This window comes from Erinaceus europaeus, chromosome 7 (genome assembly GCF_950295315.1).
Source record: "Erinaceus europaeus chromosome 7, mEriEur2.1, whole genome shotgun sequence".
In the NCBI taxonomy this organism is placed as follows: Eukaryota; Metazoa; Chordata; class Mammalia; order Eulipotyphla; family Erinaceidae; genus Erinaceus; species Erinaceus europaeus.
In genome coordinates, this window is record NC_080168.1 from 12,216,021 (window position 1) to 12,243,050 (window position 27,030).

Consider the following 27,030-nt stretch of genomic DNA (forward strand, 5'->3'; position numbering starts at 1 on the left):
CTAAAGTGTGGGGGAAAAAATAGCAGTTAAGCAAATTAATCTTGGACTTGAAGATTTGGCGATGTCCTTGGCAGTATCATATAATACTGACATAATACTAATATAATTTGATTAAGGAGATGTCAGTCTGTCAAAATTGAACAGGGAACTCCACTACTTACTATAGCAGCTGAGTGACTTTGGGCTTATTTCTTAGTTTCCTTGAGCCTCAGAATCATCATCTGTAAAATAGGTGTAATAATAATATCTGTCTGAGAAGGATGTTGTTTTGATTGTTGTGACATAATGTATGGCACTTCTAAGGGTGATTTAACAGTGTGTTAGTAGTGGTAGCTGAATTGGTGAATGCACTAGTTCATCTTCCAATGCTTATTCTTACTGTCTGCTTAGATCTAATCTCAAATAGGCTTTTTTTTTTTAACTAAGGTATTTTATCTTAAAATGCAACTAAGAGAATTTTAAAGTAGTTCTTTTAGTTAGTTTTTTGTTGTTTTTGCTTGTTTACTTTTGGAAACTACATGTTACGGCTTGTTTATTTTGCTTCTTTATTGCTGCTGTGAATTCTTCCTGCTAGTGGCTGTTAATTCTTCCTGCTGGTGGCTATGTACTTCTTACATAGATCATGTCCCGGTGTATATATTCAGCCACATAGAAGATTGCTGGGCTTAAAAATGAAAACTTTTCTTCCTTTTATTCTGACAGATTTTATTAGTACACAATAAAGTCCATGTAATATTTGATATAAATTTCAGCCTCAAATTCCTAGAAGTGAATATTATTTAGCATGTTTTTATTCAACATCCTCTGAACTGGTTGAGTGCCTTCTCCATAACATCTAGTTAGGAAGTTACCCATTTGTTTCATACTGTAGAATATTTTCTTTCTATCTGGATGGAATTGTTGATTAAAGCAACAAAGCATAGACCCATTTGGCATACTAATTGGTTTCATCCTTCACCAGCCAAGTATACTGAATGAGGCTGTTGAAGTTGTTGTCCACTAGCCCACATTCATCCACCATGTGATCTGAAACTGAGCTCCTTCCCTAATCCTAACAGCATAGTGTCTACACAGGTGTACTGCGCTGGTGCCTTCAAGACAGGGTTTGTGATTAATGGGTTGCTCCCATTTCCCAGACCATAGAAGTGGCAGGTGTTCATTGGTCCCTTTGCTGAGGATGCCAAAGCCTGTGTGTATTTAGCATCAGCATTCTTTTTAAAACATTATTAGCAATCGACTCCACACTTAAGATTTCTTAAGTTCTGTTTACTCTTTCTGAGTATTGGAATATTAGCCACATACAGTATTTCTGTACCTTTTCCACTTTATGTTTTCTCTCAGATTTGGCTGTTGTGGTCTTATAATTTTGTTTACAAATTCTATTTCAGGGTGTGATCCATTTAGCTTAAAGACTCGATCTTATTTAAGGTAGTCAGTGCCTGTACCTGTTTTGCAGTTTGATTGGTTTTAAAAACATTGCATTTTTGTCTTTCTGGCCTAAAAACTGTTTCTTGAAAGAGAAAAATGGGGGGAAATAGTAATTGAAAGGACTAGGAGATAACTTACCTAGAAGATCACATGCTTTACTGTGTGTGAGAACCCAGGTGGGAGTCCAGGCACCCACCGTATGGGAGACTATCTACAACACTGAGGAGGCTCCATACGTGATAGAGTGGAGTTGTAGTGTCTGTCTGCCTCCCGCCTCCATCGGAAATTAAGGGCATAAAAAGAACAACCCATAAACATTGAAGTGTGTGTGTGTGTGTGTGTGTGTGTGTGTGTGTGTTAAGTGCACGTGGCACAAAGCACAAGGACCGGTGTAAGGATTCCGACTCCCCACCTGCTTCACAGGCAGTGAAGCAGGTCTGCAGGTGTCTGTCCTTCTTTCCCCCTCTCTGTCTTCCCCTCCTCTCTACATTTCTCTCTGTCCTTTCCAACAATGGTGACATCAATAATAACTACAACAATAAAACAACAAGGGCAACAAAAGGGGATAAAATAAATAAATAAATAATTTTTTTTTTAAATGTTTAATGGGGTCAGGCGGCGTGCACCTGATTAAGTGCACAAGGACCCAGGTTCAAGCTCCTGCTTCCTCCTACAGGGGACAGCTTCACGAATGGAGTAGGACTGCAAGTGTCTCTCTCTCTTCCTCCCCTCAACTTCTCTAAGTATCTATCTAATAATAAATAACTATTTTTTTAATTTTTAAAAAATATTTATGTATTCTCTTTTGTTGCCCTTGTTTTATTGTTGTAGTTATTATTGTTATTGGTGTCATTGTTGTTGGCTAGGACAGAGAGGGGAAAGAAAGAAACCTGCAGACCTGCTTCACCACCTGTGAAGCTACTCCCCTGAGGTGGAGAGCCGGGGGCTCAAACCGGATCCTTGTGCTTTGTGCCACGTGCGCTTAACCTGCTGCGCTACTGCCTGACTCCCATCATTGTAGCCAAACTTATCTCCCTTCCCTAACCTTCTCCTATTTCTACTCTAGAGTTTAGGTGTTGTTTTTTTAAAATGGTTTATTGCCATGCAGAGAAATTGATAATATATTGTTTAAATTCTTTTTTTTAATTTCTAATTTTTATATTTATTTTCCCTTTTGTTGCCCTTGTTTTTCATTGTTGTAGTTATTACTGTTGATGTCGTCATTGCTAGATAGGACAGAGAGAAATGGAGAGAGGAAGGGAAGACAAAGACAGACACCTGCAGACCTGCTTCACCGCCTGTGAGGCAACTCCCCTGCAGGTGGGGAGCCAGGGGCTCGAACCAAGGTCCTTATGCCGGTTCTTGCACTTTGCGCCACGTGCGCTTAACCCACTGCGCTACCGCCCAACTCCCATTGTTTAAATTCTTGTCAGGAAGCTACATCATTTTAGCTTTGAGGATTATATTCAAGGTATATCCACAGAAACTGTTAGCCTATGTGATGTCACCATTGTTGGAAAGGACAGAGAGAAATGGAGAGAGGAGGGGAAGACAGAGGGGGAAAGAAGGACAGACACCTGCAGACCTGCTTCACCGCCTGTGAAGCAGGTGGGGAGTCGGAATCCTTACACCGGTCCTTGTGCTTTGTGCCACGTGCTCTTAACACACACACACACACACACACACACACACACACACACACACACACACACACACACACACGAGATTTAAGGTAAGAGCGATACGGATAATACTTACTTTATTTGGCTTTTTTTCCCCCCCACCCCCTCTTTTGCTTCTTTATTGCTGCTGTGAATTCTTCCTGCTAGTGGCTGTTAATTCTTCCTGCTAGTGGCTATGTACTTGTTACATAGATCGTGTCCTGTTATATATATTCAGCCACATAGGAGATAAAATGAAAATTCTTCTTCCTTTTATTCTGACAGGGTTTTGCTCTCTTACTAATAAAATCTGCTCTTACCTTAAATCTCCTGTGTTCCATGCATGCTAAGCTGCCAGTTTTCAACAGCAGATGTCTCCCATGAGCTGTTCTTAGACTTTGCTAAGATCTCTACTGTTTAGAGTGGTCAAAACTAATGAGTTGTTTTTTTTTATTTAATTTCTTTATTGGGGAATTAATGTTTTACATTCAACAGTAAATACAATAGTTTGTACATGCATAACATTCCCCAGTTTCCCATATAACAATACAACCCCCACTAGGTCCTCTGTCATCCTTCTTGGACCTGTATTCTCCCCACCCACCCCCACCCCAGAGTCTTTTACTTTGGTGCGATACGCCAGTTTGAGTTGGTTTTTTTTCTCGTTATTTCAGGTCCTTACATTGTAGTATGTGTGCTTAACCAGGTGTTCCACCACTCAGCCCCATGTTTGGTTTTCTTAAACCATGTTTTCAAGGATTATTTCTTTTTAATTTTTTTAAAAATATTTATTTAATTTATTTATTCCCTTTTGTTGCCCTTGTTGTTTTATTGTTGTAGTTATTATTGTTGTTGTCGTTGTTGGATAGGACAGAGAGAAATGGAGAGAGGAGGGGAAGACAGAGAGGAGGAGAGAAAGACAGACACCTGCAGACCTGCTTCACCGCCTGTGAAGTGACTCCCTTGCAGGTGAGGAGCCAGGGTTCGAACCGGGATCCTTATGCCGGTCCTTGTTCTTTGCACCACCTGCGCTTAACCCGCTGCGCTACAGCCCGACTCCCTATTTCTTTTTAATTTTTAAAAAGTTCTTGAAAATACTTTTTGGGCATAAATACTGAAGACATGTTACTAAACACATATTTTTACTTGAGCAACTGAAATGAAATTGTAGTGCCAGGGAGATGACAATGGTTCTGCAAAATACTTTCATGCCTAAAACTCTTAAGTCCTGGGTTCAATTCCGTGTAGCACCACCAGAAGCCAGCACTTTAAATAAAAAAATTAAAAAATAATAATAAAATGAAATTGCTTTTGTAAGAAACTAAAATTTTCATGTATGTTATCTGAGTGTTAGAATAGTCTAGAGAACTGTAGATTTCACTACTTCTATATGGTTTTTCTCCTCTCTGCTAATAAGAAATATAGAGTATTTTAAAGTTTTTACTTCCTGATCATTTTTTAAAGAGTACAGTCAAACTAATACAGTTTAGCCCTTTTGAGTAGAGTCCATTTGTTGTCTTAGGGATGGTAACATCTCGGGTTGCTTTAAAATGAGATTCCTAACATTATGAAATAGAAATGTCTGTTATGTGTCACAAAGTGGTAGAAACTTGCTATACTGTATTTTTTCAGAGATGTTTATTTTGGAGTTGTATATATATTTTTTTGAACCTTCTAGAAATCCTACCTTTCACTGAAGAAAGATATTAACTAACTAAAAGTGTATTTAAAAAAAATCTTTCAGGGGCCAGGCAGTAAGTAGCATACACTGGGTTATGGGCACATAGTGCGAAGCGCGTAAGGATTCCCCAGAACCTGGTTTGAGCTTCCGGCTCCCTACCTGCGGGGTGGGAGGTGGGTGTTGCTTTGCAAGCGGTGAAGCAGGTCTGCAGGTGTCTGTCTGTCTTTCTCTCCCCTCTGTCTTCCCCCTTTCTCAATTTTTCTCTGTCCTATCCAGCAGCAACAACTGGGGGTGGCGGAGTAGAGATGGCCGCCAGGAGCAATGGATTCATAGTGCAGGCACCGAGCCCCAATGATAACCCTGGAGGCAAATCAGATTTAGAGGTGGAGGTGGAGAAAGATACCGCTGCACTGCTTTACTGCTCATGTAGATTTCTCTTTACGTGGTGCTCCCATGGAATGAGTGACAACTTGAACCTAACTCTGGCCCCATCACATTTTTTAAACCTGGAATTTATTGAATAGTTTTAGTTCATTTGAATGTTTTTACATTGAACCTGAGTGTTGACTACTCTCCTTGGCAGCTGTACAAAGTTATTTTTTTCATGGGGTAATTTTGCCCAAATCAAGAACACTGGATAAACTTAATATACAATTCTTAAAGACATTATCTGATACATAATAAAAAGTTCTTTTTTTGGCACATTGATCTACCTCATCACCTTATTCATGTTAGTCAGGTGAAAACAGCCATTTCTGCTATACATAACTAACCTGCTCTTCAGTTTTATCACCTTCGTTTTCAGTTAGAAGAAGTGTATCTAGTAGAATGATTGATGAAGACTGAATGGTTGGACTTCGGAGCCTCATTGGACTCTGGTACACAGTAGAATTAATCCCATTCCGCACTCCATGCTTCTTTAAAAAATTGGAGTTTTCTGCTATTGAATTCCTAAAGTACATACTGCTGGAGCATCTCCTGAGAGTTTTTGCTGATTTTGTAGCCTGGTAATTACAGGTGATATACCGACCAAATGCATCCCGAAATGTCTTGTTGAAGAGAGTATAAACCAAAGGATTTACCCCTGAGGAAACATAACCTATCCATACAAATATCTCTAGTAGCTTTTCAAGTGTATTCTGATTGCAGGAATCACATAAAACTGAAGTTAGGTTTGTAATAAAAAAGGGGCACCACATAAGCAAAAAGAGGAAAAATACAATCCCTAGAACTTTTGAGGCTCTTTGTTCATTGGAGATGGTCTGCACTGACTTTTTCCCAACTGTGGACATTCTTCGCATAAGTATGTCATCACTGGAGTTGGGCAGAGTTCTGTCCTTTCGAGAACCATCCAGCATTGCCACCCTTTCGGGTGATGAAAAATACGTTTCATCCCTTTGGAAAACTGTGGACACGGTCAGCCATGTTAGCTGTTGAGGTGGCTTGTTTTTGACCAAGTATGCTTTTTTCTGTAAAGCACGGGTTGTGAGGAAGTAGGTGACAATCATGATAGCCAGAGGTGTAAAGAAGGAAGCCAGTGAGCCAAAAAGCATGAAGTTGCCAAAACGATCCTTTGTAATTATGCAGGTGATGTTTGGGTTACCCAGATCAGTCATATCTGTCCCTCTAATAGGGACCGGAATGGCAATGCCTGTAGAAGAGGACACAATATACAGAGTTAATTTTATGGCTTTGACTCTTAGATTAGAACCTTCTAGTGTTATTTTTAGTGAAATTATGCTGGTAGTAAAATTCCCCTTACCCAAAATGCAGTTTGTCAATGCAGTTACTCCATGCAAGATTGACAACTAGAACCTACATGTGCAGTCCTACTTTTAGACAGATTTAAGGTGATTTCAAATACACAGCCTCCCTGGAGCTGTAGTATATCCAGGAAATAGTAAGGAATGAGCTGTTGAAATAGCTCACTTGCATAATCAACTGCTTTGCCATGTGTGCAACCCAGGTTTGAGCCTGGCCCCCACTACACTGAAGAAGCTTGGGTGTTGTCTCTGCCTTTTCTGTCAAGAGACAGGGAGGAAAGATACTAAAGAAAAGAAGAGTAGAGAATGTTTTGCTTGGGAGTCAGGCGGTGGCACAGAGGGTTAAGTGCACGTGGCGCAAAGCGCAAGGACCAGTAAGGATCCTAGTTCCAGCCCCTGGGTCCCCACCTGCAGGGGAGTTGCTTCACAGGCAGTGAAGTAGGTCTGCAGGTGTCTATCTTTCTCTCCTCCTCTCTATCTTCCCCTCCTCTCCATTTCTTTCTGTCCTATCCAACAGTGACAACAGCAGTAACAACAATAATTACAACCACCATAAAAACAACAAGGGCAACAAAAGGGAAAATAAATATAATATTTTAAAAGTCTTTGTAAAAAAAGAGAATGTTTTGCTTATTTTCCATTTCACATAATCTATTTTTGTTTGATCTATCCCTTGTTAAAAAGGAATCATAGATATCTTTATCTTAATATACAGTGTAATTTAAAGAGACTTCAGAGTACAGTGTTTCTTAATTTTGAAGAGATACTTATTTTACTATCTTTCAGGTTTCAGTTTCACTTAAAAGACAGTCTTTTGATATTTCTGAATATCTTTTACTTGTTCTTTCTGACTTTGGAAAGAGCAAGTTTTTTTTTAACTTTTATTTGAATATTTTATTTATTTATTAGAAAAATAGGAGGAAAGAACCAGACATTACTCTGGTACATGTGCTGCTGGGAATTTAAAAGTTTAGAGAATGTGAATTACAAATTTCAATTTCAAGATTGAGAATTCCTGTAATAGGAACTGTGCCTTGTACTGTTTTCTAATAATTTAAATACTACGAAATAGCCGCTTAAATAAGATCTTGCTTAGTAAAGTAGTTTTTGTATTAGGAAGCCTGACTTCTTTGAAACAGTGGTTGCATAAAAAGCCTGAATTAAGTGATCTTTAGAAAACTCTAGAGTATTTGTGGCATTTCATGAATCTAAAATTAATCTATCACCTGTTTAGTCTTCTGATGGTATCTGGAAAGAAAAAGTACTTTCCTTAAGCACTAGAGTGGTTAAGGTGCCTTTTTTACTTTTTCTTAGACCACCAACAGAAAGAGGATCCTGTATAATCCTTTTACATTAGGAGTCACCACACAGCAGCTTGTGGGCCAAATGTGGAGGTCTCCTAGTTTTGTAAATTAAATTTTATTGGAAGATAGCAATACTTACCCATCAACTTATACTCTGTGGTTGCTTTTGTTCTGCTACTGCAGAATTCAGTGGTGGTATCCCGGCCCAAAATATTTAATATCTTGTCTTTTACTGGAAAAGGTGAGTAGTCTTTTCTCAAGGTTTGCATGTGTCTCTGTTCTAATTTGACCTTACTTTCTTCCCAAGCCAGAAGAGTGACACTCCTTAGTTTTACCCCCAAACTTCTCTTCTTTATATAGCTTTTTGTTGATAGAAACAGAAATTGAGAGGGGAGGGGTGGTATGGAGAGACAGAGGAAGCACTGCTTTACTGCTCATAAAGCTTCCTATTTACAGTTCAGAGCCAGGGGCTTGAACCCTGCTCATTGAGTGTTGTGACATGTGTACTCGACTGCTTGTGCCACCATACAACCCCCACACTTTATTGTTACCACCTTAGTATAACTTGGGTTCTGTGTGCTATCTAGGCCTTACTAATCTGTTGACAGATCAAAAAGCTTTTCAGAATTAGCCTCTCTGTATATTAAAATCAAAGTGGGGAGACATTTCAGTATAAAGTTGGTTCTTAGACTTGAACATTTCTGCACTTTTTTTAAATACATGTTTTGCTGATAGTGTTGTTTAGAAGCCACCCAATGAATGCAAAAGCAAACGAAGCTTCTTTTATTGGCAGGTTGCCTGACCTGTGTTTGAGTTTCACTGAGTAACAGACATGGCATTCTGCTAGCCAAAAGGAACATGGGGCTGTAAACACCTCCCCACACCCAGTCTGTCCCCCTCATACCTATGGAAATTAGCCACACCGCTGTAATCTTGATGAATGCTGTAGCTCGGGAGTTATATTGACTGGCCTGGATTGGCTTTTTGATGGCTATGTAACGATCCACTGAAATGGCACAGAGATGCATGATGGATGCGGTGGAAAAAAGGACATCAAGAAATAACCAGGCAGGGCACAGAACAAGTGGGAGGGGCCACCTAGCTTCTGAAAGAAAGAAAAACAAAAACAGTCTGCAAAATGACAACCTTCAGTCTGCGGTTTCTTTTTAAAGCAGCACGTGTTTTTTAACCTTTTAAAGCATTTACCTGAAAATTTTTTACTTGACTTTCACATCAGATTTTTAAATATGTTTTATACGTGGTACATTTTCTGTTTTTAATTATAGCCCCTGTTCTAAATCACAGTACTGTGTGAGGTTTGAGTGATGAAGTACAGGGCCTGAGCCTTAGTAGCACTACTTTGACTTTTGATTATGACACTTTCCTTCTGTGGCCTTTTTTTTTTTAATTTATTTATTTTTATTTTAATGAGAGAAAGACACAGAGAAAACAGCCAGAGCACTGCTCAGCTCTGGCTTATGATCATGCTGGGGATTGAACCTGGGAGTTTGCAGCCTTGGTCATGAAAGTCTTTTGCCATAACCATGATGCTGTTTCCACAGCTCCTTTTGTGGGCTTTTAAGATTTGCCACACAGTATTGAAACTGGAACTTTACTGTTAAAATGTAGTTTTAAATTTCTACTGTATGAAAAGAAATATTTTACCATATAGAGGAAGTATAATGTGGCAAAAAAACAAGAATATTAGAATAGGAGTCTTGGTGAGGCCTGGCATTTGGGCTTACTTCAAGCAATGACTCCTAGTCTGACCCCTTTTTATAGCAGACTCTCACTTGGTGAAATAATAGATGGGATGATTCTAGGGTTTTTGTTGATTCATTTTGACAGAAATAACTCTTATGTAAAGTTAGCAAAAAGAAATGGCTTCAGGTTGTCCTGAAGATAGACTGTTGTCCTTCCATTTTGGACCATTACCTCTAAGAATTGAGGATGTAATAAGCAGTGCAAAGCTTCTTGGTTTAAGATGATAGCAGAATAAGACATAGCGCTTACTTTGTTACTCTGTATTTCTTAAAAAGCACTTACTGTGTCACTAATATAATCTGGAACACTTTAGAAATACTTTTTCCTTTTCCTCTATTATAGCTCAATCTACAGTTAAAATGAAGACTTGCTAATTTTTTAAATACAAGAGAGAGACTAGAGCACTGCTCAGCGCTAGCATACAGTTGTGCTGGGGGTTGGTTGAACCTGAGGTCTCAGTTTCTAAGTGACACATATTTTTTTCTTTTTCTTCTTTTTTTTTTTTCTTAGTAGCCACCAGACTTATTGAATCCACTGCTCCTGGTATCATTTTTTTTCTTTTTTCCCCTTTCTATTTTATTTGATAGGACAGAGAGAAATTGAGAAGGAAAGGATAGGAAAAAAGATAGTTACATGCAGACTTGCATCACCACTCATGAAGCTTCCCCCCTGCAAGTGGAGAGCCGTGACTCAAACCCAGGTCCTTGTGCATGGTAACATGCATTCAATCAGGTATGCTACTACCCAGCTCCCTTGAAACATCTCTTCAGCCCAAGACTGTGCTTTAAATACTATTGATATGGCGGTTGGGCAGTGGTGCACCAGGTTAAGCACAAGGATTCCAATTTGAGCCCCTGGCTCCCCACCTGCAGGGCAGAAGCTTCACAAGCAGTGAAGTAGGTCTTCAGGTGCCTGTCTTTCTCTCTCCCTCTCTATATTCCCTCTCTTCTCAATTTCTCTCTCCTATCCAATAAAGGGGAGGGAGGCCACCAGGAGCAGTGGATTTGTAGTGCAATAACCCTGGAGGTAATAATAATAATAAATACTATTCATACAATGCATAAATGATGGTAAAATTCCTGTTCAGCTACCTAAGTTTCTGTAAGTCTTCCAGAAGGTTCAGCAACTTCATAGGGAAGGACCCATGTCCAAAATCTTTCTTAGAAAAGAGTTCTGGCAATCATCTCAAGGGTTCATGCAAATATTAAGACCCAAGTGTTCTGTATCATGTAATGTGAAATACAACTTTTTAAGATTTGGAGGAGGGAAGAGGTTACCTACTGCTACACATGTGGTGCTTATGTTAAACTCAGGGCTTGTGCAAATCCTGTTCTCTACCTGCTGAGCCACTTCCATGGCCACAGTGAAATAGAAACATTGAGTCTTCCATGTCCCTAGAGAATCTTCAGGCTTTCTTGATTGAAGGTTGAGTTATTTGCAATATAAAGATTGGCTTTATATACCAAATATAGCCCTTTTAGTTGTTAGACTTTTTCACTTGCATTCACAAAAAGTGATGTATGCCTTGTATCTTGGGCTTCCATTCTCTAAATTCATGTTCTTTGTTATATTTTTTAAATGAGTTAATTGTGTTCATTCTAGTGTTCATTCTGCTTGGTTCAGATCACATCTCTGCCATTATTCATTATTTTCCCCCCCATTTTATTTTATTTGGCTAGAGACAAATACAGAGAGGGATGTGGTGGGAGAAAAAGGGGACAGCACCGCCATAGCACTGCTCCCTCCATGATACCCACTTGTGGTGCTGGAAGGACAGGGGCTTCGTGTTTGCTAAGGCATAGGCCTTACTTAAGCCAGTTACTTCCTGGCCCCTTTACTTACCCCTATGTATTTGCTTATAAAATGAGAATGATAATACTAACTTTATAGGACTGCTCTGGGAATTAAATGTACTAATGCATATAAAGTGTTTAGAATAATGTCTGACATAGAGAACACGCTCAATAAATATTCTTATTACAGTTGTTTGACAGAAACTAGCCAACAAGCCTAGCTATTAAAACACTAATTATATTTGTCATAAAATTTACAAAAGTTCAGAGAGAGTGTGTGTATATGTGAGAGAAAAGTCAGCATAAAACAACTAAATCATTTGTTATTTCAGTTATCAAAATCTTGGTAAAATAGAAAATCATACAATATATTATCAGATAGTATACAAATCATTGTTTAAATAAAATATTACAGTTTAATCCCCTGCACCACCATAAGCCAGAGCTGAACAGTGCTCTGGTTAAAAAAATTTTTTTAATTTAAAATAAATAAATAAAATATTACTCAGCATGAGGGCCACGGTTGATATTTCCTTGCTCTTTCTTTCTTAAACTTCATTTCATTAAGGTGTTAGCTATTACAAAGTTCTTTGTTACATGCAATGGTATATACCATTTGTGGTGGTGGTGGTGGTAGTTTGCAGAGACTTGAAAAGACTGCCGTAGTTCTGAAAGCTATCCCTAAAGTAAGGAAGATATAGGAAATCTATTCCTGCTTCTTAAAATAATCAAAAGTTCTTAAGTCTTACTATATGCCGACATGTGAAAGACTATCAAAAAAGAAAGCCTTAGAATTTGGCACTACTCCCGATCTGTAACATAGACGACCAGTCCCAGTGTGTGAGTGCGTCCGTTCACATGCTGGACGACAGCGTGTATTTTCCCATGTGCTACTTCCCATAAATAGACCTGTTTTAAAAGTGAATTAACCCACCTGCAGGGTGAAAGCTTTGCAAGTGGTGAAGCAGAGCTGCAGGTATCTCTGTCTCTTTTCCTCTCTTCCTCCCCCTTCCCTCTCAATTTCTGGCTGTCTCTATCCAATAAATAAAGTTAATAATAATAAATGAATTAATACAGTAATCTGTTAAATATCATGGACCTCAAAAATTGAAATATAAACATGATTTTCAGCTACTGGGTAGCTGTAGTTCTGTTACCTTTTGTCTATTTCATCACACTGGAATGTTACAGAACTTCATTTAAAATTCCTTATCATGGTCCCTGAGGTGGTGCAGTGGCTAAGGCACTAGATTCTCAAACATGAGGTCCTGAGTTCAGTCCCCGGCAACACATGTACCAGAGTGATATCTGGTTCTTTCTCTCCTCCAATCTTTCTCATTAATAAATAAATAAATAAATAAAATCTCTTTTAAAGAATTCCTTATCTATTTAACTGATAATTTAAGGTTCTATCATATTTTTCTTATAGTAGATGCTTGAAATTTATAGATTATAAGATTAAAATCAAGATCTGTGAAGCTAAGGAGACGCCTGAAACTCTTATGCCCCAGCTTCAATCCCCAGCACCACCGTAAGCGAGAACTGAACTGTGCTCTGATCTTCCTCTGTATCTTGGCTTTCTTTCTGATTAAAATAAAATAAAAATATTCTTTAAAAATTAAATTCTATAAAGCTCATTCAGCATCATTTATCCAACATAGCAGTTAGATTTTATAGCACGTAAGATGAACATTTTCTATATGCTTAGCAATTTAACGTATTAAGTCACTATTAATGACTAGGGAATTTGTTAAAAAACTAGAACCTCATTTATTGCTGCTTGTGCAATCACAGAATTTAAGTCGTGTATAAATATTGATGTAGAATGGGATGTCTCATCCATCACCACCCAATTATATATGGGAGAAGTATCTAATTTTAGATACCTTTCTATAATTACTTTTAAAATGTAACATTTAAACATGAGCTTAAGTTTAAATGACAATTTTTCTTTGCTTTCTAATATTCATTGTAACTTAACATTTTTTACTTGTGGAAGTCGGGCTATAGCGCAGCGGATTAAGCGCAGGTGGCACAAAGCACAAGGATCCCGGTTCAAGCCCCCAGCTTTTACCTGCAGGGGTGTCGCTTCACAAGTGGTGAAGCAGGTCTGCAGGTGTCTATCTTTCTCTCCATTTCTCTCTGTCCTATCCAACAACAACTACAGCAAGGGCAATGAATAAATAAATATTTATTCAAAAGGGAATGAATAAATAAATAAATATTTTTAAATTTTTTTACTTGTATGATCTGAAATATTTTAATTTTCATGCCATAAATATAAGTTCAAGAAACCATGTATGATACAAATAACACTTCTGTTTAGGCTGGGCATTTAAATATGATAAATATTCTCTTACTACTGATTCCTCTTATTGCTTGATTATAAACCCTCATTATTCATCAACAAAATTATGCTTACCCAAAATCTGTAACTATAGGTAATATATCGGATACACATATAATTTATATGTCATCTGTTGATTATGATAAAATTATTTATGAGTAATAAATATGTTTAAGTGTAATGAAATATATTAATATTTCAACATCAAAACATTTTTCATTGTTGTAATAACTCAGATTTGGTTTAGTTATTTTATTAAGCTTGGAATCTAATTTCTCTTACACATGAAGAACACAGATGGTCAGAATTACTAATGAATAAACAGGAATTATTTCTTGGGATACTCTTGAGATAGACTATTTCCTTCAGCAGTGGAACATAATTTTTTTTCTTAACATGACATGTCTAGGAATTGTGTATAAGTCTGACATATAAAACTATAAAGAAATAAGACTTTTTAGAATAACTCCATTCTTAATTGAGGCTTTGTGATTTTAAATATAATTTTTACTCAAAAGCATTATTAATAATAACCCAGCATATAATAGTACAGGCATGTTCTCGCTGTTGCTCCATCCAGAAAACACACGCGTGTGGCCAGGTGGTGGGCTCAGTAGATAGTGCGCACAATACAGTATGTGTAGGGCTCTCTGCTCAGCCCTTGATACTGCTTGTGCGGAGAGCAGTGCCTTGTTGTCTGTCTCATTAAATGGATTTTTTAAAGATATGGATATTGAGAAAATTAAAGTACAAGGTTATCTTTGACTATGATTTTTAGATAGCATGCAGACTCTGTGAATGCTACTAACTCTTTTTTAAATGATGTTTTAGGTAACTTAGGAGGGAGTAGAATTGCTCTGTAAAAATGAGAACTGAGGGACTTTACTATGTTTTAAGTAGTCTTGTCTTTGAAAATTAAATGAATGTCCTTTTCTCTATCAGTAAATCATTGTTCAATGGCTTGATGGCAGGCACAAAGTAAAATACTTACCAAACATGATTGTCAAGAGAGCAATCGGCATCACAAACAATCCAACCAGCAGGTCAGCCACTGCCAAGGACATTAGAAAATAATTGGTAGCATACTGCAGCTTTTTCTCCAGGGAAACAGCCAGAATAACAAGGATATTTCCACCAATTGTGGGTATTATCACCATAAGTATCAGGAGAGCTGCCCAGCGTGGTTTACTTCCCTGTTCTTCAATCTGTTTCATTTCCTCTGGAATCAGTTCTGTCTGTGATACAGACCAGTTAGAAGAGACTAAGTGATCAAATGAACTCAGCAAAAGATTCTCAGGAATAGTTCTCTGTTCAGACATTCTACAAGAGAAAGCCATTCGCTGTTTTTCAGTGATTTGATCTGATTCTGTACAATGGTCAGCATGATCAGTAGTTGAGCTGGTCATCTGCTTATTTTAAGGCATTGTACCCTTGCCAAATGCTCAAAGCCAAATTGACTCTTTTAAAAAAAAAAAATTGAAGTTCTCCAAAATGAGAGCATCTGTCCATGTTCGTAGGTGAAGCCCACGTATTTATTATTTAGCAGAGGCTCAGATTTCAGAAAGCCTGGGAAAGAAACCAGTATCTGTGGGAGGAAAGAAGAATATTAGTTTTTCTTTTATTGGTTTTGGTTTTTGCTGTATTAACACAACACACAGAGGCATGTTTTTATTTTGAGTGCCAGAATCTATGGCCTAGGTCTGAAGTAAAGTAGAAGTATCGTATTGTTTCTTTTATTTCCAAAAAAGCAGTTTTTAAATCTCTTGGGCTTTGTAACCCCTCCCTTCTCGGTAGTCTCTTGTGCATTAGTGATAATAAACCAGTTCCCACAAACAATCCAGATATGCCTCAATTGATGAAACGGGAAATCATTGACTTTTTTTCCCCCCATGGTTATAATAAAATGTTTACTTTCCTGTAGACTATATTAAAAAAAAAATAGAAACATGCAGGCACTAAGTAGTTTCATATAAAACATTTTAGTACACACTGACCTCCCATGTAGAAACTGTCCAAGCCCATGTAAGGTTTAAATAAATGATTAAATAAATAGAAATCCTACTTGTAATTGAATTTTGTATGAGCAGGTATTTCTTAATACTGAAAAATAGATATTACTAGGTCTAAACGTTCTCAGTTTGCTTGGGAAGGGGAAGAATCTAATATTTACTTATAAAATACACAAGTCTCGTATTAAAATCTCCCCTTTAGTATTGATAAGTTTTTTTTGTTGTTGTTTTTGTTTTTCTTTCTTTTTCATATAAATCACTGAATAGAAATGAACAATTATGGTAGCACAGTTTCTGAAGAGAGAAAAAAGAAAGCTTTTAGATTAAGATATTTGTGAAATACCTACCTCTTATTTGCTTGTTGTTCTCCAAGGAATCATTTTATCTGAGCAGTAGACCTTGCTGCTGTGACTGAAATCCTCCTCCCATTGACTTATTCTAAGCCTCCAGCGTTGGTGCATGCAAGCAATGAAACAAATGTGTTCTATAGCTGTAAGCATGCCAGGGAAGTTATTTCCTCTTTGATAGATTCACTTTGAGAGGGTAGCAGCGTTCGTTATTATTCATAATATTCATAAAGCCAGCAGTTTAGTGTATGAGCCAGTTCATGGCCCTAATTCAAATTATAATCTTAAGAACTCTCTTTGAAAAAAAAAAAAAAGAACTCTCTTTGACATTTGGGAGTCTAATAAAACTGATTTTAGCTTAAGATAGTTTTGTTTTGGATTAACCCAACTGTTTATTCCCCATCTGAAAAAAATAAAAAGATATAATCTAGAGATTCTAGAGCTTTTATTCTATGAATATTCTGCTCTGTGAGCTGTATAGTGCTTTTCCAGAGTTGTACTTTCTAGTGACAAAACAGTTGTATCTAGTTTTATGCCTTTGCTATAGAACACAATTAATTTGCTCTGCCTGCAGCCTTATATAGAAGAGTACAGAAAGATCCTATCTACTTGTATACATAGGTTTTAGCAGAAACCTTTCATTGCTCAATTTTAAACACATGGCCTCAGGATTTGGGGGTGCCTCATTGCTAGGTTCCTTCTCCCTCAGTAGATTTTATATTGAGGGAAGTACACATGAAATTAAAATGCGGGAGTCAGGAGGTAGCGCAGCAGGTTAAACCCACGTTGCACAAAGCACAAGAACCAGCGGAAGGATCCAGGCTTGAGCCCCCGGCTCCCTACCTGCAGGGGAGTCGCTTCACAGGCAGTGAAACAGGTCTGCAGGTGTCTGTCTTTCTCTCCTCTCTGTCTTTCCCTCTTCTCTCCATTTCTCTCTGTTCTAACCAACAACAGTAAAGCAACAAGGGCAACAAAATTTATTTATTTATTTATTTTAATTTCCTTATTGGGGAATTAATGTTTTACAATAAATTTTTTTTTAACTTTTAAAAATTTTTAAAAAGAGAAAATGCATCTATGCCTTACTTCAGAAAATAGGTGTAAAAAAATCTTACCAGCAATGCTGACTTTTCTCTAAATTATCAAACCATTAGAAAATATTCTCTGGGGGTCGGGTGGTAGCACAGTGGTTTAAGCGCACATGGTGCAAAGCACAAGGACCAGCGTGAGGATCCCAATTCAAGGCCCCCTGCTGCCCACCTGCTGGACGGTCGCTTCACCAGCAGTCTGCTGATGTATGTCTTTCTCTCCCTCTTTCTGTCTCCCCCACTCTCGATTTCTCTCTGTCCTATTTAACAACAAGGGCAACAAAAGGGGAAAATGGCCTCCAGGAGCAGTGGATTTGTAGTGCAGGCACTGAGGTCCAGCGATAACCCTGGAGGAAAAAAAAAAGCATTCTCAAGGTTTCCTTTATAAGGCTCATCATAGGGCACTCATACTTCTTAATCAGTTACTCTGAGATCTGCAACAGCGTCAGTCCCCCTTTTTTGATTCATGTTTATATTTCTAAGCTTATATGAATGTTATTGAGAAACATTGTACTCTCCTAAGTTCTAAGCACTTCTGACTTGTTCAACATTTGCTGCCTTTTTGCACTCAAAATTCAGCATTTTAGAAAAATATTTGCTAATAATTTGGGCAAAATAAATTTAATAACACTGAAGAGTAATCAAATGGGTTTTAATGGACCAGAATTGATTTATGGGTTTGAAAATACTTTGAAGATAGTGCTTGAGCTGCCAAGGAGGTGGCAGAATGGCTAGAATGTGAACCCTGTGTTCAGTGCCCATCACATCATAAGGTTTTAGATTCTGCTTTATTCTTTTTTTTTTTATTTATTTTATTTATTTATTCCCTTTTGTTGCCCTTGTTGTTTTATTGTTGTAGTTATTATTGTTGTTGTCATTGTTGAATAGGACAGAGAGAAATGGAGAGAGGAGGAGAGAAAGACACCTGCAGACCTGTTTCACCACCTGTGAAGCGACTCCCCTGCAGGTGGGGAGCCGGGGTTTGAACCGGGATCCTTATGCCGGTCCTTGTGCTTTGCGCCACCTGCGCTTAACCCGCTGCGCTACAGCCCGACTCCCGATTCTGCTTTATTCTAAATCGCAGCTTAGCATCTGGGCTCATCCAGGCAGACAGGTCTACAAAGCAGTGTCAAATTTACAGTAGCTCCACTGTATTCCATGAGAAGACTTGAATGGAAATCATTGATTTGTGTTTACAAGATTAAAATGGGTTTAGTTTTTTATTTGAGTACATTATAAAAATGCCAACCATTATTATTACACATGCCAGTACTAACTGCTCACCCATGTTCACTCACTCTAAAAAAACAAAAAAAAAAACATAATTGTTAAAATTGGTACTTGCGTTATTTTCTATGTATATATACACACATTGATTTGTTGGTTAGGGAGTATAACTAGTTAGAACAAAGGACCTTGTTTACCTCTCTGATAATATCTATCAACCATTACCCATTAGTGAATTTTAACATTATATGAATTGTGTTCATCACTTTGTAAAACATACACTGAGATCCATTTCTTCATAGAGATACAGTGATAAACCAAATAAATATTTTCTGCTCAGGATCAGGTGGTGGAGCACCTCTTTGAGTGTAAAGGTTACAGCGTGCAGGAACCTGGGTGCAAATCCTGTCCCCACCTGCAGAGGGAAAGATTAACGAGCTGTGAAGCAAGCAGTACTGCATGCAGGTGTCTCTGTCTCCTCATCCCCTCTGTCTCTATCCAAAGGTCTGTCTCTATCCAAAAAACATGAGTAGTATTTTTTAAAGCAGACTTTTTAAAAATAGGTTTTTTTCCTGCCCTTTTTGTAATTTATAATCTTAGGAGGGGTACAAGCAAGAGTATCAGTAATTTTGTTTGAGTTTTCAACTTTTTACTTTTTTAGGGGGATTAATGGCTTACAGTTGACAGTAAAATGCAGTAGTTGGTACATGTGTAACATTTCTCAGTTTCCCACATAACAATCTAACCCCCTCTAGGTCCTCCTCTGCCCTCATGTTCCAGGACTGGAACCCTCCAAGAGTATCAGTAATTATAATGCAGACACGGGAAAGCTAAGACTAGCTGGCCACTTCCAGAGGGCCTACAGAGCTGAGTTTTTACTGACTTTTTCTGATTTCTGTGCAAGTTTTGAGTGAGATCATTCAGTATTTATCTTCTGGCTTGTTTGGTGGTTTTCCTCTTTAGGTTTTTATCACTTTCCTCACATGTCCCCTCCCCCCACTGGCAGTTTATTTGCTGAATAAACCAAGCCATTATTCCTATCGGGCTTGCCACAGTATGGATTTTGTTGATGTGTATCATAATGTGTAATAGTCTTGTTAACTAATAGTTCTATCCAGAGACTTGGTCTTACTCAAGTTCAGTTTCTCTCATCAGGGTGTCAGCCATGGTTGGTGATTATGCTGAGGTCCGTTAATTCACTCCACATGGCAAAATGGTGGTGATACAAGTTCATCATTTGTTAGCTGTTACTTTTACTCTCTATATATACATTGTGTGTGTGTGTGTGTGTGTGTGTGTGTGTGTGTGTGTGTGTGTGTGTGTGTGTGTGTGTGTGTGTGTGTGTGTAAACCAACAGACATTTTACCTTCAGTGTGTGTTTGCATTCCGAACATAACTTAGAAAGATTCCTTTGTCCTTTTAGAACTGTCTGCCAAAACATTGTACTAAACATAGCATATTAAAGTTTGGTTGTATTCTTGCAGAGATGTAATGTCTAAACTAATTTGTTAAGGAATTTACCATTCCTTGTCTTTCTTAAGACTTTTTTTTTTTTCTGAAGTTTGTGTCTGAGTTGGAATTGTTATAAGACTGAAAAACTTACAAGAACTGTGCGCTTTGGAGTTCATAGCCTTCATAACCCATTTTAGTTGTTATGGTAATAAGCTGGGTAATGCCCTGCACTAAGATACCTTTTCTAAACTTTGAGAACAGTTGTTAATGCCCTATCTCAGGCGTAATAATTTTTAACAAGCAGGGATCGTAAAATAAATGAAGTTTTCAGAATCAGAGTTGATTTTTTGCTGTATGTAAGTTCTCGCTGAGTTGTGCTGTCCTTGGCTGCATCTGAGGAGCAAGTAGGTAATTGTTTTGTGTCCTATTAACTTTATTTCCTTTTGTTGCCCTTGTTGCTTTGATGTATGTAATTATTATTGTTGTCACACCTGCAGAACTTCACCACCTGTGAAGCAACTCCCCTACAGGCGGGGGGGGGGGGGGGGGGCTCAAACCGGGATCCTTCCACCAGTCCTTGTGCTTTGCGCCACCTGTGCTTAACCTATAACTCTCTTAAGAAGTTGAGGAGGAAATCTGGTGCTGAGAACTCTGATTTTAACCAATTTTCTAGGTTTGATACCCACCGAGATTTCTATTGTTTTGAAGGAATATTTGGGTGTGAGTTTCTGTACCTTTTTTAGAACAAGGACCCAAACTACAGCTTACAAAGCAGCCAGATTCCTGGTTCTAATCCAAAGGCAATTTTTAGCTATGTCTGCAGACTTATTATTATTGTATAATATTCCAACTTGCCACACTACTAACTTTCCTGCATGAATATCGTAGAGCATAGAGCAGGTAGCATAGTGATATTTGCAGGGGTGGTTAAGATGGAAGGTAAGGGGTGGGGGAGAGACAACATGGCACTGCCCTGCCACTGATAAATTTCCCCTGCATGGTTCTATGTGGTGACTGGTGCCTCAAACCCAGGTCTTGATAAAGTGTGCACTCTCCTGTGTGAGCTGTCTCCTAGCCCAGGTACTGTTTTTCACATGTAGAGCAACTAAAGCTCTCTAGGTCGCTGCTCTGTTAGTAAATGGCTACACCGGATTTGAGATCTCATTCTTTCTGATTCCACGCTCTGCATCCTGCCTCACAACCTGCAGGTGAGAGGGAAATGAGGCAGAGAGGTTAATTAAGAATCACTGAATTGGGAGTCTGGCAGTAGTGCAGCGGGTTAAGCGCATATGGCGCAAAGCGCAAGGACCAGCATAAAGATCCCGGTTTGAGCCCCCAACTCCCCACCTGCAGGGGGTTCACTTCACAGCTGGTGAAGCAGGTCTGCAGGTGTCTGTCTTTCCTCTCTCCATTTCTCTCTGTCCTATCTAACAATGACAACTTCAGTAACAACAATAATAACTACAACAGGAATGAAAAAAGGGCAACAAAAGGGAAAATAAATAAATAAATAATTTTTTAAATTAAAAAAAAGAATTGCTGAATTATCTCCAAGAAGAGAAGATGGAGCCTACAACCGGCACATGGAAGCAGAAACAAGATTTTAAAATTTCATTTGACTCGGTGGTATGTTAGATGTAGGGCATGAAGAAGCAGAATGATTAAAGATGTGAGTTTCCTGGGTGTGTAGAGGATGGTCACAGCAGGAGGAAAAGCAGTTAGGGTAGAAGCGTCCTCTGTTCTTTTTCTGTATGGACCCTGTCAGCTGATTGCACTATTTCTTATATATTTAAAGATAGCAGACAGGTTGCAATTTAGGATGATAGTCAAGTTAATTGAAGTCTACTGATAGTGCAAGTGAGTAAAACAGTGTATTCTTAATTCCTGTGTTACAGTTATGTCTGTGACGTTTACCTCATGTGAACTTTAAGTTTATATTTCTACCAAGGCACTATAAGTTTATGGCTTCACCAGGCTTCTACGGCATTAGATTCTGTGAGCCTTGAGCAGCATTTTGTGCACCAATCTTAACTTTTCCAGAATTTTACTCCCGTACTGAAAATAGATTAGGAAAAAGACCATATTCCTGCAAGCATTTTGACTTATGATTTAATGTTGAGGTTACATAGAATACTCAATACAGAAACAGTGCTTATTTGCCAGTGAGTTGGAAGAAAGCAACTCAAATGTGCAGTTACGGCAGGCTGATAATAGCTTTGACTCTGTGTTTGCCCTTGGACAAATCCTGCTCTGTGAAAGGTTTGTACAAATACTAAGGTTGTCAAGAATAACTACAAAGCTAAGTTTTATTGAAACAGTAAATCAGTACTTAATTTACCTATGCAGTGTGTCTCATTTTTAAAAGAAGGTCGTTTCTTTGTCTTCTATGAGGTCCCCAACTTTGAATTTCAAAGGACTTAAAATTAATTAGCTCTCCCAGAGTGGTACTCCCTGTTTTTGATAGCTAACTCAATGATAAGATTAGAGAGAAGCAGGGTGAGGACTGGAATTATTCCCATTATTTAAAGATGTTTAACCTAGTAATAAATAAGTATCTTAAATATAGGTTTAGTTTGGCTTCCTTTGTCTTCTAAGAAGTAAAAATTATTTTAATCTTTATTTTACCTAGCTTTGTACTAGTAATTTGTAGGAAATAAAAATATAGAAGAAACTGTCTCCACCCTTGACCCTTGAAACTTGTGCCATCTTTCAAATGTTATTAATTGACAATTAGGTAACAGTGCACAGGTTTGCCAGAGAATTTAGGTGTCAGAATATGTGTTGAGATGTAAGTTCTTAGTCTGACAGGAGTGAAAGTAAAAGGAATGATAGTACAGTTGACTATAAGTTGGAAAGTAATTTTCAATAACCTCTTGAGGTAATGTCACTTTAAATTTTTTAAATATTTATTTATGTATTTATTCCCTTTTGTTGCCCTTGTTGTTTTTATTGTTATAGCTATTATTGATGTCGTCGTTGTTGGAATGGAGAGAGGAGGGGAAGACAGAGAGGGGGAGAGAAAGACAGACACCTGCAGATCTGCTTCACCGCCTGTGAAGCGACTCCCCTGCAGGTGGGGAGCCGGGGGCTCGAACCGGGATCCTTAAGCGGGTCCTTGTGTTTGGCGCCACATGCGCTTGATCCTCTGAGCTACCGCCTGACTCCCGACTTTAAATTTTATAGAAATATTTCTTAATGGAAAAGGTGTGGAAAAAAAAAAAAAAGAAAAGGTGTCATCCTGCAATAGGAGCTTTGGTTTAAACTCTTTGATGGTTCATTCATTTTTTCTTATTTAAAGTCACAGAATTGTGTAAAATAAAATATAAAGAGCAAATTCTAGTGTCAACTCTTTTTCAGATATGGAAAGGGTCCCTCAACATCTTTTTGGTTAGTTGACCTGGTCTTATTTATTCATCCTGGGCCAGGAAGATAGCATAGTGGTAGAAAACCAGACTTCCATACCTGAGACCACAGGATCAGTCCAAACCACCACTATATGCAAGAGCTGAGCAGTGCTCTGATATCCCTCCCTCTCACGCACACAGGAAAATAATTAAATCTATAAAAATAAAGTATCATTGCTATTCAGATTGAAACAGGAACTGGAGCGTGGTTTTGGGTGTGTGTGTCTGTGTTTTTTTGTTTTGTTTATCTTTTGCTTTGTCATATTACTATTATCTCAATACAATGTTTTTTTTTTTAAAAAAAAAAGCTTATAGGGAGTTGGGCAGGTAGCACAGCAGGCTAAGTGCAGGTGGCGCAAAGCGCAAGGACCGGCTTAAGGATCCCGGCTCCCCACCTGCAAGGGAGTCACTTCATAGGCGGTGAAGCAAATCTGCAGGTGTCTATCTTTCTCTCCCCCAGTCTTCCCCTCCTCTCTCCATTTCTCTCTGTCTTATCCAGCAACAATGACATCAATAACAACTACAACAATAAAAAAGGGCAACAAAAGTGAATGAATAAATAAACTATATATATATATATATATATACCCAAAAAAGGTTATAATATTACTATACATCTGGTAATTTGTTCCCTTGCTTTCATGTTATTCCTATAAATTCATCAAGAAGGGGCTGGGTGGTGGCACACCTGGTTGAGTGCACATGTTAACAGTGCTCAAAAACCCGGGTTCGAACCCCCAGTCCCCACCTGCAAGGGGAAAGCTTTGCAAGTGGTAAAGCAGTGCTGCAGGTGTCTTTCTGTCTCTCTTTCTATCTCCCCATTCCCTCTCGATTTCTAGCTGTGTCTATCCAATAAATAAAGATAGTACCAAAATAATTTTTTAAAATTCATCAAGAAAAGTTCTCGTTATAGAAAATAAAAGCGACTTGCCTAGTGTCACATAGTAACAAATTATCAAAGCTTGGACTAAGAACCCAAATCTTCCAATTCCTAATACAGTGCTTTTTACATAACACCATCTTTTTTCATACTGTTGCCCTGATATTACTTCCATGTTTTCCATACTGGAAAACTAGACTGAAGACATTTTCAAGAAATTGATGGAATCCGTTGTAAGGGAAATAATCCAACCTTTCCTTGTAGCAAAGGTTCACTTTTATAGACAGTTTTCATGAACTTGACTGTCCCATTTGAAATTTAAATTTACCATTCACTGGAGTTTGAGACTAGCGTACAGGAAGTGTAGATTAGTTGTCTAGAGGTAATAACAACGGCTTTTATTCACAACTACTGTACACCTAGAATCAGGCACATAATTATTACTCTACAAAGCTTGATGCATTTTTATAGCTGAGTGTAACTGTAACCAGGACCCATTCAAGAGTATGACATCACCAGTCTGCCAGAAAGACCCCTTATACCCCCTACCCAACTGCCCCCTCAGGGGTAACTGCTATCACTGGTTAATCTCTTAAAGCTGAGGTCAGGCACTCCACTTGTAAAGGTTGTCCTATGTTTTTGTTTTTGCTGTAAACATGAAGAGGATGAGAACAGAATGATTCCTCTATTACTTCTTATCAGTACAAAAACAATAAAGACCAAAAAATCAAAACTTTCTCATTGCCAAGGCTCATTTGTCAATTTAACACTCAACCAGAGTAATGCTAGGAGATTTTAATCTTCTACAACTTTGGACACATCCAGGAGACAAATGACTTGTCTTCTGAACCAAAATGCAGAGTCAGCAGGAAGTATAAGAGTGGATATAAAATAAGAAAACACACACACAGTAATCCCCACAGTGGAAGAGGCAGGTAGAATGGCTATAATACTATGATGCAGTGCTGCGGTTAGCGACCACTGATACATTCCTTTAGTTTCTGTGTATTCTCTGAATTTTGAAGGTAGATTTCTAATACCCCTTGTTAGAATTCCATGGAGGATTATTAGTTTTGCAATTTTTTTTTGCAATATATATGTTAACTTTCCCATAACTGGGCAGGGATGGGGGGCTGGTTAAAATACCTCTAGCTTCACTGTCTTCACTGTTTCTTCTCAGGACCCCTGAACAGTGCCCCAGTGTGGTGTCGTTGTTGTCCGAGAGTTACAACCCCCACGTGCGCTATGGAGCTGCAATGGCCCTGGGCATCTGCTGTGCTGGTACAGGAAACAAGGTAAAGCTCAGCCAGTGGGGTCATGGCTTTCCTGGCGCCAGACTGTTATTCTGCAGAAAAGTTTATTTAACAGCTGTAAAAGTACAAGTGTGGTATGACCCGTAAGATTTAACTTGCCTCACAACACTTCCCAGAACTTCCTTGCTTTGCTATGCTGGATTATCCAAAGCAGTTTAAGAAGAAACCACCACATTACATGAGTGAATGTAATGGAAACAGTGCTGTTGAATTTCATTTTGAAAGCAGTGATTTCTTTTCTAAAAATAGAAGATAAAAATCTTTTTTTTTCTTTGAAGAACTATGCTAGTCATTTTCATCTTATTTTATATGTTACATTTACATAACTGGTACCATAAGGAATGGAGCCACTAAAATCAACTGAGTTGGATTCTCTTTTTTTTTTTTAAGCAAACACTGAACTGTCACTTGCCTGTTTTCATCTTATGAATGCATGGGTAGACTAAATGTGTCAAGTCCCTAAGAGGGGAGACAGGGCAGGAGATACTTCACCGGCTAGAGTGCACACTTTACATGCTCAAGGGCCCAGGCCTAAGTCTCCAGCACCACATGGAAACTTTATAAATGGTGGAGCTGTGTTGTGGTTCTTCCTCTCTTTCCCATTATCTCAGTGAGTGTCCAGCCCACAGGCTGTATACAACCCTCAAAATCATTTGGTCTTCCTGCCAGGACAGCTGCAAGTGGGACTTAAAATTCATTAAATCTAGGAAGCTTTTTCTCATAGCAACATTAAGTACTAATTTTTAAGTTGGTAACTTACTATGGCCTAGGAATGATGTTATAAATATCCAAATGGATCAGGGCAGAAGAAATGGTTCCCCACCCTACTCTGTCTGAAATTAAAAGGAAAAAGGGGGCCAGGCAGTGGTGCACACACATTACAGTACAAAAGGACCTGGACCTGGCTTCAAGCCTCTGGTTCTCATTGGCAGGGAAGAAGCTTCATGGGTGGTGAAGCAGGGCTGTAGGTGTCTGGCTCTTTCCGTCTCTTTCTGTTTCCCCTTACTTTTCAATTTCTCTCTGTCTTTATCTAGTAATAAATAAATTAGCAGATATATATTAAAAAGAATCTACCAGGAATGGTGGATTTGTCTCTGTCCTATCCAACAACAACAATAATAACTACACCAATAAAACAATAAGGGCAACAAAAGGGAATAAATAAATATTTAAAAAGAAAAGAAATCTATAGATATCCTCTTCTATACATTTTTTTATTTTCTTTCCCTTTTTTTTAATAAAATGTTTTATTTACTTATTTTAAGAGATACAGAGATAGGGAAGATAGACCAGAGAGAGCACTGCTCAGCTCTGGCTTACGGTAGTGCTGGAGGTTGAACCTGGGACCTTGGAGCCTCAGGCATGAAAATCTCTTTGCATAACCATTATGCTGTCTCCCCAGTCTTCTTCTTCTTCTTTTTAACTACTGTGCTTTGTTTTCAGTCTGCTGGAGAAGACTGACATAATTTTACACCAGTTTATTTTTATTGTCTGACATCTAAAGTCCATATGAGCAGAATGTTCACTGCTAGAACATTTATAAATAAAGTCATACCCAGCATATAGTAG

The 27,030-nt window shown here is 38.3% G+C and overlaps 2 protein-coding genes across 3 annotated transcripts in view; one reads left to right on the plus strand and one right to left on the minus strand.

Annotated features, from left to right (window-relative positions):
• Positions 1 to 27,030, plus strand: part of PSMD1 (proteasome 26S subunit, non-ATPase 1) — an 85,285-nt gene that overhangs the window by 32,650 nt on the left and 25,605 nt on the right. The window contains exon 17 of the mRNA XM_007519427.3: positions 25,329 to 25,443. Coding sequence (XP_007519489.1) covers positions 25,329 to 25,443 — 115 coding nt within the window. The remainder of the gene's footprint in view (positions 1 to 25,328; positions 25,444 to 27,030) is intronic.
• HTR2B (5-hydroxytryptamine receptor 2B) lies at positions 5,010 to 16,509 on the minus strand. Of its 2 annotated transcripts, XM_060193770.1 has the most exons (4): positions 16,098 to 16,509; positions 14,733 to 15,326; positions 8,742 to 8,942; positions 5,010 to 6,421 (listed from the first exon to the last, which is right to left on the minus strand). In XM_060193770.1, exons 2-4 carry the CDS (start codon positions 15,145 to 15,147, stop codon positions 5,529 to 5,531), a joined length of 1,509 nt encoding a protein of 502 aa, XP_060049753.1. In that variant the 5' UTR covers positions 15,148 to 15,326; positions 16,098 to 16,509; the 3' UTR covers positions 5,010 to 5,528. The 2 variants fall into 2 exon arrangements, with proteins under 2 accessions (XP_060049753.1, XP_007519478.1); XM_007519416.2 differs by lacking the exon at positions 16,098 to 16,509 and having other exon boundaries at positions 14,733 to 15,740.